The sequence below is a fragment of the Podarcis melisellensis genome (assembly GCF_964234715.1).
Source record: "Podarcis melisellensis genome assembly, chromosome: 14".
Classification (NCBI taxonomy): domain Eukaryota; kingdom Metazoa; phylum Chordata; class Lepidosauria; order Squamata; family Lacertidae; genus Podarcis; species Podarcis melisellensis.
The window spans coordinates 41,835,812-41,850,873 of record NC_138546.1 but is presented as its reverse complement, the minus strand read 5'-3'; the positions used below and the strand labels follow the sequence as shown (position 1 = coordinate 41,850,873).

Below are 15,062 nucleotides of genomic sequence, written 5' to 3'. Positions count from 1 at the left end.
AGCACTTATGTGTTTTAGGCTGTTTTATCCTCCTCTTTAATGCCCGGTTTTTGTAAGCCGCTCTGAGTTTCATTTTTGGGATGGGGAAAAACCTAATAATAATAATAATAGATAAAAATAAAAATAGCACGTGTGTTTTAGGCAGTTCTATCCTCCTCTATAATGCCTGGTTTTTGTAAGCCGCTCTGAGTTTCGCTTTTGGATGGGGGGAAAAAACCTAATAAATAATAAAAATGTAAGAATAAAAATAATAAAAATAACTTCTCCTGGCAGCGCCTGGCCCTCCCTCCAGATCCCAGCCCGGCCTCCTCCTCCCTGCCCGGCGCCTTCCTCGAGAGGAATCCCTCCCGGGGGCGGCGAGCGGCCTTCTCCGCCGACCGAGGCGGCCCGGAAGTGCGCGCTGAGGCGGCAGCGGCGGCTGGCAGGCCGGCGTCTCTTCTCCCTGGGCCGGGGCGTCGGGCTCGGGGCCTCCTCTTCCGGGCAGCCGTGGCGCCGGCCCGGGCATGAGCGACGTGGTGGAGCGGACGCTGAGCGCCTTGCCCGGCTTGCTGGGGCAGCACGAGCCCGGGGCTGGGCTGGGCGGCGGCGGCGGCGGGGGACCCGGCCGGAGCTCGGCCGCTTCTCGCCTCGGCGGCCTCATCCGGAGCATCACCGCGCTCGCCTCCAAGCATGTACGCGGGGGTTGGGGCTCCGGGGCCTGGCTTGCCTCCTTGGGGCTTTGCTTCCGAGGCCTTTGCTCGGCTTCCACCCGCAGCCGGGCTCGGGTTCCTTGGCGGCGCGGAGGAAATCTGGGGAATGGGTAGGGTGCGGCGAGAGTGCCTCTGGGCATGCACAGAGTGCCCCGCGGTGCTCCTCGCCTCAGGACGCGGCCGAGGGCGAGCCTCTTTCAGCAGCGTCCTCGGAAGTTTGCATATATGAAACAGCTTTGTTTTGGCAATATCGTGGTGTTTTACGTGGCTTTTTAATTCTTATTCATTCATTTATTATTATTTATTGAGTTTATATATCGCTCTGTAGGTCTCAGGGCGGTTCACAGAAAAAATCGCAGCGTATATAATCAGAATAAAAAAACAACAACCCAGTAACACCCCCACCCAGAAAAGGTCCACATTTTAAAAGGGTGTATAGGATGTCAAACAGATTATTTTATTATCGTTTACATATCATATTGTGGAAGTTTATGGAGTAATTTGCCAATCTTGGGGATTTTTTTAAAAAAATAAGATGCTGGCAACTTTTGAGGTGGGGAAAGGTTGAATTAGGTTTTGTGGATTAGAAAGAGAGCTTAGTGCAGTAAAACAAGCACATCTCATCCACTGTTATCAGTAGTGGGGTGGAATTTTTTCTGATTTTAGGGAGTCCTTCTTTCTGCCCCTAACTGGTGCAAAATAAAGAATTTGAGACCAAAAAAACCCCAACAAAAACAAAAATGAAGGGGAGGAGGTACCCAGGGTGTGCGCAGATGGAGAATATGATTCTAGGTTAGGAGGAATCTGAAAAGGGAATCTTAGTTTATCAGGGCAGCAAGGGCAGTGGCGTAACGTGGGGGTGCAGGAGGGGCCGGCCGCACCGGGCGCAACATCTGGGGGTTAGGGTTAGGGGGTGCAAATCCACGGGTTAGGGGGCACAAATTACTTGCCTTGCCCCGGGTGCTGACAACCCACACTACGCCACTGTGCAAGGGCAAGTCGTTCTGAGAATCAGATGTGGGGCACTTAAGTTATTGGAAGGGCTGCAGGTTTGGGGCCTAAGAAGGAAGAATATGACCTGTTAGATAGCTCCCAGAAAAGCAAGTTTCTTAAAAAGCCTAACAAGGTTGGAATGAACATTACAAATTTGCAAACGTGACCAGGATGCTCTGTTTCAGCATTTCATACTGTCAAAACTGGTTATTTTAAAAGTTTGGTTCTTCGAAGTTTAGCCGTGATTCAGGCAAAGTTACCGTAGGCATTATTTCATGAGCTTTGATTTCAGCAGGAGATTTAAGCAGTGCTTTTTTCGGAGGGGATGCAGGGGTACACATACCCCAAAACATTTGGTGAATCTAAGTTTGGCCTCATTGAGAGCAGTATTTCAATATGAGTAGGAAAATGAGAGTACCCCTAAACATTTTTTTAAGGAAAAAAGCACTGGATCTAGGCATGTGTTTAACTTTCCATTGACAGCAGAAATTTGTTAAGGACATTATGGTAGGATGCATCAACAGTTATGCAATAAGAGTATTATGATTTTTTAAAAATGAAATATTGTGTTGCATTGTGAACAACCTTTTGACATCTAGATGGTGTGCTTGAAAAAACAGACCTAACTGAATGCGGAAGTCTAATGTAATTGTATAGACTATTGATGTTTAGATGTCAAGAAAATAGGAATATTTTTTGGCTGACATATGTGACAAAGTGCCTTTTGTATTATAGTTTTATGTCTAGTAAAGTAATAAGTATTTACAAAATGCTTTACATTTTTCCTTTACTAGGAGGAAGAAAAACTAATCCAACAGGAATTAAATAATTTAAAAGCAACAGTTTCTGCACCCACTACAACACTGGTAAGTTGTGAAAGAGAAATGCCAATTCTGCCTGTCCTAGTGTTTGAACGATTTTTGCTACTGGCGGATATGTTCCATGAGATATTCCACTAGAGCAGGGATGGGGAACCTTTGGCCCTCTTGATGTTGCTGGATTGCAGCTGCCATAATCTACGACAATAGACTCTGGTGGTTTGCGCCTGGCAAGGAGTTGAAAATCCAGCAATGTCTGGAGGACCAATGGTTCCCCATGCCTGTTGTTGCTGCCACCTGTCTTTCTTGAGAGACAATGGAGTGCGCTTCTGGAGGTGAAGTCAAACTGCTGCACCGAAGTGACTTCCACGGGGTGTAAGCCTGGGCAGTGTGCATGAAGGTCCTGGGCCCTCTTCTCGGCTTTGCTCATGGAAAGCAGAGCAATACTGTATGTTTGGCTCCAGCTTGGCTGCAGGAGTTGCCGAAAGGCTCCGTCCACCCATCTTAGAGACTACACTCCAAATTTGTGTAGGACTTACTCCTTAGAGAGCCAGTGTGGTGTAGTGGTTAAGAGCGGTAGACTCGTAATCTGGGGAACCGGGTTCGCGTCTCCGCTCCTCCACATGCAGCTGCTGGGTGACCTTGGGCCAGTCACACTTCTTTGAAGTCTCTCAGCCCCACTCACCTCACAGAGTGTTTAAAGCGGGATATCAAATCTAAACTCCTTAGACCTTACTTCTCCTGCAAGGCACCAGAGGTTTAGGATCAGAGTTTAGGACCAGAGGTTTAGGATGAGATCTACGGTAGACGTTCGGGTTGCGAACGTGATCCATGCGGGAAGCATGTTTGCAACCCGCAGCGCCATGTGTGTGCATGCACGGGTTGTGATTCGGCGCTTCTGCGCATGCACGACCGCCGAAACCTGGAAGTGCAGTGGTACCTCGGGTTAAGTACATAATTCGTTCCGGAGGTCCGTTCTTAACCTGAAACTGTTCTTAACCTGAAGCACCACTATAGCAAATCGGGCCTCCTGCTGCCGCTGCGCCGCCGGAGCACAATTTCTGTTCTCATCCTGAAGCAAAGTTCTTAACCCGAGGTTAGCGGAGTCTGTAACCTGAAGCGTATGTAACCCGAGGTACCACTGTAACCCATTCCGGTACTTTTTGGGTTTTGACGTGTCCGTAACCCGAAAAAACACAACCTGAAGTGTCTGTAATCCGATGTATGACTGTAGTTAGACGTACCTAAACTATTTATCACAGTGGTGTAGTGGGGCCTCCCTTGAATCCTATAGCTCTCCAATTAATGAATCTTCAGAATAGTATTGTACTTACTGTAATGTTAAAGAAAAGCTTGAAAATGAGGGAGGAGGGAAGCTTAACGGAATTACAGCCTTAACCAGAACAGGATTGAATAGTGAAAGTGTTCCCATGATTTTATTATTATTTTTTTGAATAATATTTATTAAAGTTTCAATGAAAATACAAAAATAAAATGAAGAGGAGAAAAAGAAAAAAACAAAAGATACAAAATACAGAAAAATAAAGAAAAAAACAATTAAAAATAAATCAGTCTTTCCATGTCTTGTCTTTCATTTGCTTATTTCCCTGACTTCCTCACACCTCCCGTTTTTGTATTCTAGTTGAATAGTTGTTTCAGCAAGCCCTTACCCTTTTTACCTTTATCTTAATATTTTATCTTAATATATTGTAACTTTACATTTTCACCTGTTAACAACCCACCTTTACATACCCCTTAATAACATTATTGCTAAAACCACATAGCTTCATTCCAGCATCCCTCTAACATTCCTATGTGTTCCCATGATTTTAAAAACACGATACCAGAAGTGGTCCTTAGTTTTTGCCATCTGTGGGTAATAGCTCCCATGCCACATTCAGATAGTAGCTAATAATTGCTGCTTCTTTTTTTGGTGTTGCATACAGCTTGCTAATTGTTTGCTGGAATTCATTAGCATTGTTAATGTTGGTGCTGTGTATCTCTTTGTAGAACTAGCTCTTGAGAAGCCCACTTATTTCAGTTTGTGATTTGCTTCTTGCATTTCAGAGATTGATGAAGGAATGCATGGTGAGGCTGATCTATTGTGAGATGCTGGGCTATGAGGCCTCTTTCGGATACATCCATGCCATCAAGTTGGCACAGCAAGGAAACCTTTTTGAGAAAAGGGTCGGTAAGTATTCCAAAGCATCACGTGGCAGTATGCTGCTCAACAAAACTCACATATAGCTCTGGTTGTTTTAGGACTGTGGCAGTTTCACTGGAAAGCAAGAACTGAGCAGGTTGGTCCATAATAAGTCCTTTACTACCCATGATTTGCGGGACGCGGGTGGCGCTGTGGGTTAAACCACAGAGCCTAGGACTTGCCGATCAGAAGGTTGGCGGTTCGAATCCCCACGACGGGATGAGCTCCCATTGCTCGGTCCCTGCTCCTGCCAACCTAGCAGTTCGAAAGCACGTCAAAGTGCAAGTAGATAAATAGGTACCGCTCTGGCGGGAAGGTAAATGGCGTTTCCGTGCGCTGCTCTGGTTTGCCAGAAGTGGCTTGGTCATGTTGGCCACATGGCCTTGAAGCTGTACGCTGGCTTCCTCGGCCAATAAAGCGAAATGAGCGCTGCAACCCCAGAGTCGGTCACGACTGGACCTAATGGTCAGGGGTCCCTTTACATTTACTATCCATGATTTAATTATGGATGATGGAGCCCAACTTGGTAGATCTTAAGGACTAGGCGGTACCTCCAGATTCAGTGAGGGATTCTTAAGCAGAGGGTGGAGCACCACCACCTATTTATGGGTAGTTTCTTCCTGCTAGCTGGAGATGCAGGCACCTCCCCCCACATCCCCATGGGCCAAAATTTAAGTAGTCAGTTTTATGATAGTATAAAATGCTGAAATAAAGCTTGCAAATCCGCAAACGTCCTTTGCTCCAATGCAGTGTTTTCCAAACTTGAGTCTCCAGCTATTTTTGGACTACAATTCCCATCATTCCTGACCACTGGTCTTGTTAGCTAGGATGATGGGAGTTGTAGTCCAACAACAACTGGAGACCCAAGTTTGGGAAACACTGCTCTAATGGAATAGGTTTTGCTTTTCACTGTTACTCTCCAATAGCTACCTTTGTGGCATACTGTTGGGAGATTCCAGATAGGCAAGTGACTAATAACTAATATTTATCTTGGCCTCGGCCCTGTATACCTAAAGGACCGTCTCCACCCCCATCGTTCAGCCCAGACACTGAGGTCTAGCTCTGAGGGCCACCTGGCAGTTCCCTCGCTGCGAGAAGTGAAGTTACAGGGAACCAGGCAGAGGGCCTTCTTAGCAGTGGCGCCCGCCCTGTGGAACACCCTCCCTTCAGATGTCAAGCCGATAAATAACTATGCAACTTTTAGAAGACGTCTCAAGACAGCCTTGTATCAGGAATTTTAAAATGTTTGATGTTTTATTATATTTTTATATGTGTTGGAAGCCGCCCAGTGTAGCTGAGGCATAAATAATAATAATCATAATAATCATATTAATAGTAGTTGTTGTCATTAATAATAATAATTTTTTTTTAAATATAATTTTTGTCTTTTTGTTTCTCAGACAGTTTGTTATTTAGATTTTCCAAAACACAAGCGTTTTGTGCTTTGGGAAAATCATAAGCTGCTTTGAGCTTGCAAGTCAGAGCATGACAGAAATGGAATACAAATAAGTTGGAACACCTGATATAGGTTAATCTTTCTTTTCTTTTAGGTTATCTGGCAGTTTCTCTATTTCTTCATGAAAACCACGAACTGCTGCTTCTGCTTGTGAATACAGTTGTGAAGGTAACAATTTTGTGGTAACAGGTTTGGAGGTAAACATCACACTGACCTCAGGCCTGAGTTATTCTCCTTTAAAAAAAGAAAAACTTTAATTCAAAGCCCTCATATGATGTATTTATTAATAAACTCTTTTCTTCAATCTGTTATATTAATTATTAATATTTATTATTATTAATAAATATTATTAATTTATTAATAAACTCCTTTCTTCAATCTGTTACATCTGAAAATCAATATAATGTGGCAAAAAAACCCTCATTTGCCAGCTAGGACCTTAACAAGAACACAAGGGCAATGTGCAAAGTTGTTTCTGTTTGTTCTTAGGCCTTTTCAGTTCCCCCCTTCTGGAAGGCCTGAAGATCCTTGGTGAAATTCCTCTCTGAGAATCCCAATGGCTCTCCATAGTGGCATTCTGCATAGTATGAGGGGCTGACATTGGAGAATAAAATAGGTTACCCCCACCCCATTCTTCATTCTTCTCTGTATGAACATGTGTGTGTGTGTGTGTGTGTGTGTGTGTGTGTGTGTCTGTCTGTCTGTCTGTGTCTGTGTGTCTTCTAATTGCTCTTTTGTGATTGTTAAACAAAAACCAAAATGGTTTCTGGCTCCTTTCCTCATCATCTTCAGGTAGATCTTTTGGGTCTGTGGGACTTTTCTTTTGAGTACAATGCAGCTATTGAGACACAGAATCTTTGTTTTGGTTCTAAGCCCAGTGACAATCAAACCAGTGCTGTGGGACTTTTTTATTGCAAAAAAATAAAATCCAAAAGGAGAAAGATTTAGTAATTATTCATTTAAGACGTTTATTAATGCCCCACTCTTCAGCCAAAATGACTCTGGGAGTGGCTTACAAAAACCAGTACTGAGACAGTCCTTGCTCTAGCTTGTAATCTAAAAAGACACGGCATGCAAGGAAAAAGGAATTGGGCAGGAGGAGGGAAAAGCAAGCTCATCAAGGAACAGTTTTCACAAAGCAGTTACATAGTTTTGTCAATGGGGATTCTGGCTGGCTGGAAGAGCAGCAGCTTTTCTTTTTTTTTTTATAAATATTTATTAAGGTTTTTTTTAAAAAGAAAATACAATAATAATAAACATTATTGCTTTGTTTTAACAAAGTTTCGTAATATTCTTGAGCTTCCTCACGTCTCCCGCTCCCATTTACATCTTTAATAATTTTTGTCAAGCAAATTATCATCTTATTTCCAAATCTAAAACCACATGCTTAAATATCAATTCTTAATCTATTTTAATGATGGCCAATTATTTATAACCAAGCATCCTTCTTAACATTCCACTAAATCACAATATTTCTGCAGGTAGATCTTGAATTTCTTCCAATCTTCTTCAATCCTTTCTTCTCCCAGGTCTCGGATTCTGCCAGTCATCTCCGCCAGTTGCATATAGTCCATCAGTTGCATCTGCCATTCTTCCAGTGTGGGTAGATCTTGAGTTTTCCAGTTCTTAGCGAGTAGTATCCTTGCTGCTGTTGTTGCATACATGAAAAATGTTCTATCTTTCTTTAACACCTTCTGGTCGACAATGCCCAGAAGGAAGGCCTCTGGTTTCTTGGTAAAGGTATACTTAAACACCTTTTTCAACTCGTTATATATCATTTCCCAGAAGGCCTTCACTTTAGGGCAAGTCCACCAGAGGTGAAAGAATGTTCCTTCATTTTCTTTACATTTCCAACATTTGTTATCAGACGAATGGTATATTTTGGCAAGTTTAACTGGGGTCATGTACCATCTGTATATCATTTTCATTACATTTTCTTTCAAAGCATTACATGCAGTGAAATTCAACCCAGTGGTCCACAACCTTTCCCAATCCTCAAACATGATGTTATGCCCAATGTCCTGTGCCCATTTTATCATAGCCGACTTAACCATTTCGTCTTGCGTATTCCATTTCAGCAGCAAATTATACATTCTTGAAAGTACCTTAGTCTTAGGTTCTAACAGCTCTGTCTCCAACTTCGATTTCTCCACCTGGAATCCTAGCTTTTTATCACTTTTAAAAATTTCCTTAATCTGAGCGTAATGTAACCAGTCTCGCACTTTATCCTTCATTTTCTCCATACTCTGCAGTTTCCAGTTGTCCCCATCTTTTTCTAACAGTTCCCAATATTTCGGCCAGTAGGCTTCCATATTGGGTCTTTTCCAAGCCTTAGCTTCCAAGGGTGAAAGCCACCTCGGAGTTTTATTTTCTAATAAGTCTTTGTATTTTGTCCAGACATTAAACACTGCTTTTCTGACAATATGGTTCTTAAAGGCATTGTTTATCTTAACTTTGTCATACCACAAGTATGCGTGCCACCCAAAAGCATTGTTAAAACCTTCCAAATCTAACACGTCAGTGTCTTCAAGAAGTAGCCAATCTTTCAGCCAACAGAAAGCTGCGGCTTCATAGTACAGCCTTAAGTCTGGCAGGGCAAAGCCCCCTCTTTCCTTTGCATCTGTTAGTATCTTGAACTTGATTCGGGGCTTTTTGCCCTGCCAGACAAATTTAGAAATATCTCTCTGCCACCTCCGAAAACACTCCGTTTTATCCACAATTTGCAATGTTTGAAACAAGAACAACATCTTTGGCAACACATTCATCTTAATGGCAGCGATTCGGCCTAACAAAGAAAGTTTCAATTTTGCCCAACTTTCCAAGTCTCTCTTAATTTCAGACCAACATTTTTCATAATTATCCTTAAATAGACTCAGATTCTTAGCTGTTATATTAACCCCTAGGTACTTTACCTTTTTCACCAATGATAATTCTGTTTCTCTCTGAAACCGTTCTGACTCTGCATCTGTCATATTTTTCCCTAACACCTTCGTTTTTTGTTTATTTAGCTTAAATCCTGCGACCTGTCCAAAATCATGTATCAATTGTAAAACTCTTTTTGTACTAGATTCTGGCTCCTGCAATGTCAAAACTAGGTCATCTGCAAAAGCTTTTAGTTTATATTGTTTCACTCCGACCTCAATCCCCTGCACCAGCCGGTCACCTCTAATCAAGTTCAGGAGCACCTCCAGGACTGAAATAAATAACAAAGGGGAAATCGGGCAGCCTTGTCGTGTTCCTTTTTCAATTTTAAATTCTTCCGTTACCACATTGTTGACTATCAATTTGGCTTTTTGCTCTGAATATATTGCATCAATCCCATTTTGAAAACCCCGCCCCGCTCCCATTTCTTTTAAATTTCCCTTCATGAATTTCCAAGAAATGTTGTCAAAGGCCTTCTCCGCGTCTATGAAAATCAAAACTGCTTTAGTGTTTATATTTGTTTGCAAAAGTTCCAAAATGTCTATAATGTTCCTTGTATTTGCAAACATATGTCTTCCTGGGAGAAAGCCTGCTTGGTCCTTATGAATTACCTCGTTCAAAGCTCTTTTAAGTCTGTTTGCTAAAACATCAGCAAATATTTTGTAATCCACATTTAAAAGAGAGATGGGGCGGTAGTTCTTCAATTGTTTCTTTTCAGTTTCTGATTTTGGTATCAACGTGATAAAAGCTTCCTTCCACGATTCCGGCGCCTTCTTTCCCTCCAAAATTTCATTGCTGACCTCCATCAAAGGTTGAATCAAATAGTCACTCATTGTCTTATAATACTTGGAGGTCAGACCATCTGGTCCTGGAGATTTGCCCAGCTTCATGTTCTGAATGGCATGCTCAATTTCTTGTCGTGTTATTTGACTATCCAGGAGTAGTCTATTTTCTTGTGTAAATTTTTTAAGACTATGTTTTTTCAAAAATTGTTCAATCTCAACTTCATTTTGCGGCCCTTGGGTATATAGTTTCTTAAAATATTTCTGGAAGGATTTTCTAATTTCCACAGGGTTCTGGATATTTCTTCCTTCAATTTCCAAATTTGTTACTATATTCAACTTTTGTCTCTTCTTCAACTGCCAAGCCAGCAGTTTCCCACATTTATTTGCCGATTCAAATGTTTTTTGTTTCATTAGCTTAATCTTCCATTCTATTTCCTGGTTTATCAATTTAGAATATTGTGCCTGATGAAGTTTAATTTCTCTCAGAATCGGCTGTGACTTCGGATTTGCTCTTAACTTCTTCTCTAATTCTCTTATTTTCTCCAAAATCTTGTCTTTCTTTTCATTTTGTTTCCTTTTCTTAATGGCATTCTGTTGTATTAAGAACCCTCTCATCACAGCTTTACTTGCGTCCCACCGTTGTGTTCAAATTTATTTCGAAATAGTCCTTCAAAGCTTTTTGGGCCTTTTTGATAATCTCCTGATCTCTAAATAAGTTGTCATTCATCTTCCATCGAAAGGAACCGGTTGGGAGCAGTGTCAAATCCATTTTCAAAGCGTTATGGTCGGAGCAGGTCTTTGGGCAGATTTCCACTTTTCTGACCTTAGGTGCCAGACCTCTAGTAATCCATATTTGGTCGATTCTTGTCCAAGTCAGGTGGGCTTCAGAGAAGAATGTTCCTTCCTTTCCCAAGGGGTTTCTCACTCTCCAAATGTCAATCCAGTCCATATTGTCTGTCATTTCAAAAAAGGTCTTTGGTAGTCTGCCATCTTTAGTAACCTTTTGACCTTGCGACTTATCCATGTTAGTTGATACAATCCCGTTCATATCTCCCATCATAATGATGTTATCAAAGTCCAGATACTCCAGGATGCTCTCATGCAACTTCTTGTAGAATTCCGATTTCCCTTCATTTGGTGCATAAATTCCTAATAACATAATTTTTTCTCCTTGATATTGTATTTCAGCTGCCAAAATTCTGCCATGTTCATCTTTGAATAATAATTTAGGTGAAAGGCTCTCCTTTGCATATATCACCACCCCTCTCTTCTTTACTTTGTCTGAGGATATAAATTCCTGGCCAAGTCTTTTATTTACCAAAACTTTTCTATGGAGCCTAGTCACATGTGTTTCTTGCAAGCAAATAATGTCCAATTGTTCCTTTTTTAATATATGAAAGATTCTCTTCCTTTTCTCGGGAATGTTGCAGCCATTTATGTTCCAGCTCAGAAGTTGAAGAGACATTCTGTAGGTATCTGGTTATTTTTCAGGGGGTGGTACTTTGTCCTCCGGGGGTGCCGGTTCCCTTGGTGCTCCAGGCTCCGGCAATAATCCAAGTCCTTTATGAAGGTCTTCTCCGTACTGGTTCAAGAATTTGTCTCTATCTTCCAATGTTCTAATTTTGATCTTCCTCCCTCTAAAAGTAAACGATAATCCTTGGGGAAATTCCCACCTAAAGATAATTGAGTTGCTCCTCAGTAATTGTGCTAGTTCCGAATATTCTGATCTCAGATCCAACAGCTGTCTAGGGATATCCTTATAAAATTCAATTCTTTTGTCCAAAATGTCCAATGGAGTTTTGTAGTGTAGGCCCAAGATTCTGTCCCTTTCCTCCTTTGATCTCACTGTAATCAAACAGTCTCTGGGCTTGTCTTTTCTTGTCAATCTTCCCAGCCTGAAGGCTGATGTGATCTTGAAGTCTTTTTCTTCAAGTTTCCACTGCACGAAAAATATTTTAGTCAGGAACTCAGCCAGTTTATCTTCTTCCACCTCGGGTACAGATCTTATCCTTAAATTGGTCTCCCTATTTTTCAGTTCAATCATCGAAAGGTAGGTCTGGTGTTCACCTACTTGTTTGTTGAGTGGTCTTACCTCTTTTTCCAACTGTCCTAGTCTTTGGTTAGTATCTTCAGCCAATTTCCTGTTTTCCCCTGAAGCCTCCTCCAATTTTGCGATCGATTGAGTGTTCTGTGCCACTTGTCCAGTTATTCTATTTAGACATTCTGTGTTCTGATCTATTTTCGCAGTTTGCTCATCAGCCTTTTTGTCCAAAGATTCCACTCTCTTGTCCAGAGATTCCAACTTTTCATAGATTTTTTCTAAAATAGAAGAAGCTGATCCTGAGGCCATATCCTCCAATTGTAGATCCTCTGTCTCTCCACCCCCTGCCTGTGGCAAGGAGGCAGCTTCTTCCTCAGAGTGCGAAAGAGGCACAGACGATCTACGTTGCTGTAAAGTTGAGGCCAGAGTTGTTTGTCTCGTTCTTGGTCTTTGTTCTTTTTGCTCTTTTTCCTTAGTCTCTTTTTTCTTTGCGCCACTCATTCCAAACTTATCTAATAGTCAAGGTCAGGCTGAGTTGTTCCCATGAGAAAAAGACAGCCCAGGTGCAGCACTTCGCCAGCAGGCCGAGAAATAGAAAGTAAAACAGTATCCCTGTTGTTAAGTCCAAAAACCTCTAGGGGGAACCTGAAATGTCTTTCAGGAAGAGTTACCACAAAATAAAAGTTAAAGTCCCAAAAACCTTCAAATGTTAAATCTTTAGCAGAGTTGGTGTTATAAAAACACAATGTCTCAGAACAGTGCTTACTGGTACTTCAGTTGATGTTATAAAGTAACCAAGTCCAAACCTCTCAAATTTTCCCAATTTATGTATCAAAATACTTGGGTCTGCAAGCTGATTGCTACTGTTGCCAGGCAGTTCCAGCCCTGGTTTCCTTTCTTAAAATTGTAACTTCAGCAGAAGAAAGTTTCAAAATCCATGCTAGCACATAAATCCAATGTTTAAACTTTTCGCTGACGTTAGTGGTGGTTTTGTCGTGATAAAGAGTGGTCTCTTGTTGGAAGCACTCTTCTCCGCCGTCCCCCAAGTTCAAGAGGAGGGCAGGTGACAGTGTCCAGGCCAAGAGGACAGGGCAGCTCTTGCCACACAGTTCTTTCCCCAGGCAGCAGACTTGATAGTTGAGTCCTCTCAGGAGGAGACGTGACGGTGTTGTCCTCTGTGGTCAGTGGTGGTTTCCCTTTCTAGCCACACTGCTCTTCCACTTGAAATTCCAGTTCCAGGGAACAATCCTATTTTTGATCCGCTTGCTGAGAGGCTATGGGATATATAGCAATGCCCCCTGCCCCAATGCCATTGCCACATGAGATAATACCGACACAACGTCAGACAGGTCTGCTGAATCAGGCCAGTGTAGTGCAGCATCCTGTTCTCACTGTGGCCTATGGGATGTGCAGGTGTAATGGCACAACAGCCAAGATGGGACAGAGGCCTGGACCAGGGATGTGAGTTGGTTGGAGGAAGAGCAGACTTTCCAAATCCTGTACCCCTTCAGGTCCTGGTAAAGGTAAAGGGATCCCTGACCATTAGATCCAGTTGTGGCCGACTCTGGGGTTGCGGCGCTCATCTCGCTTTATTGGCATACAGCTTCCGGGTCATGTGGCCAGCATGACTAAGCCGCTTCTGGCGAACCAGAGCAGTGCACGGAAACGCCGTTTACCTTCCCGCCGGAGTGGTACCTATTTATCTACTTGCACTTTGACATGCTTTCGAACTTCTAGGTTGGCAGGAGCCAGGACCGAGCAACGGGAGCTCACCCTGTCGCGGGGATTCGAACTGCCGACCTTGTGATCGGCAAGTCCTAGCCTCTGTGGTTTAACCCACAGCGCCACCCGCATCCCTTACTCAGGTCCTGGACATGCCCTCCAAATAGCCACAAAAGGAGGTGGTCACACGGGTTGCTAAAGAGGAAGTGTGAGTTTAAAAAGGCTAATCGCCCCGCGCAGGAGCCATAATATTGGCTCATGGTTCACCATCCTATACCCAAAGCAGAAGAGCCTCTCCTCACCTTTTGTAGTGTGAAGCTGTAGCTTGGATTCAAACCTGGCAAATTTGAGGCCTAACAGAGTGTTGCTTATGGAAGTAAAAATTGTAAACAGGTTCTGTTAGTTTGTTTGTGTTCATTTGTTTTGAAAGTACAGTGGTACCTCGAGTGACAAATGCCTCAGGGTTACAAACGCTTCAGGGTACAAACTCCGCTAACCTGGAAGAGTTACCTCGAGTTGAGAACTTTGCCCCTGGATGAGAACAGAAATCGTGTGCTGGTGACACAGCGGCAGCAAGAGGCCCCATTAGCGAAAGCAGGCCTCTAGTTAAGAACAGGTTCAGGTTAAGAACAGACCTCCGGAATGAATTAAGTTCATAACTAGAGGTACCACTGTGCATTATGAGAGATCTTAACTTGATGGGGAAATTAATGGCTTTATTTTCATGTCTCTTGCCAGGATTTGCAGAGTACTAATCTCCTGGAAGTGTGTATGGCTCTGACCGTGGCAAGCCAAATCTTTCCGCGGGAAATGATTCCAGCTGTCCTTCCGCTAATCGAAGATAAGCTTCAGCATTCAAAGTATGTCTTTGCTTACAAAATTCTAGGGAACCTGAGTTCAGTTCCAGAACTGTGATATAAGCATGGATCTTAAGATATATCTGGATGAAACAACGGTATAGTTGGCTGCCAATAAGGTGCACGGATTTGTCTCTTCTAGGGAAATTATCAGAAGAAAAGCAGTCCAAGCTTTGTACAAGTTCTACCTGATTGCTCCCAACCAAGTCCAGCACATCCACGACAAGTTCCGGAAGGCACTTTGCGACAGGGACGTGGGAGTTATGGCTGCTTCGTTGCACATCTATCTCCAAATGGTGAAGGTGGGGATCTTAAACAGCAACAGCACTAGATAACCATGTGCTGCATCCAAAAACACCTAACAGCACACTGTTCCACTGGGAAATTGTTTTGCACCAGTGGAATTTCTTTGCACAAGAGAGTGCACACACAGCTGCTGCTAATTTTATTGTGCAAGACACCACACAATGTGCCGTGCGACAAGTTTCCGCTAGCACAGGGGCGGGAAAGCTTTTGAGCTCCATTTGGCTCAGGATCAGCCTTGTGGGCCAAATTTTACAGATGGACGGGACAGCC

General features: G+C 42.9%; 1 protein-coding gene across 2 annotated transcripts in view; it reads left to right on the top strand.

Moving 5' to 3' along the window:
• The first annotated feature begins 484 nt into the window (after positions 1 to 484).
• Positions 485 to 15,062, top strand: part of AP4E1 (adaptor related protein complex 4 subunit epsilon 1) — a 29,534-nt gene continuing 14,956 nt past the window's right edge. Inside the window, exons 1-6 of one of the 2 annotated variants that reach the window (XM_081888426.1) lie at positions 485 to 671; positions 2,477 to 2,548; positions 4,568 to 4,691; positions 6,254 to 6,327; positions 14,368 to 14,489; positions 14,629 to 14,788. In XM_081888426.1, the coding sequence (XP_081744552.1) occupies positions 504 to 671; positions 2,477 to 2,548; positions 4,568 to 4,691; positions 6,254 to 6,327; positions 14,368 to 14,489; positions 14,629 to 14,788 (720 nt within the window). In that variant the 5' untranslated portion in view covers positions 485 to 503. The remainder of the gene's footprint in view (positions 672 to 2,476; positions 2,549 to 4,567; positions 4,692 to 6,253; positions 6,328 to 14,367; positions 14,490 to 14,628; positions 14,789 to 15,062) is intronic. The other variant, XM_081888425.1, reaches the window with a different exon arrangement.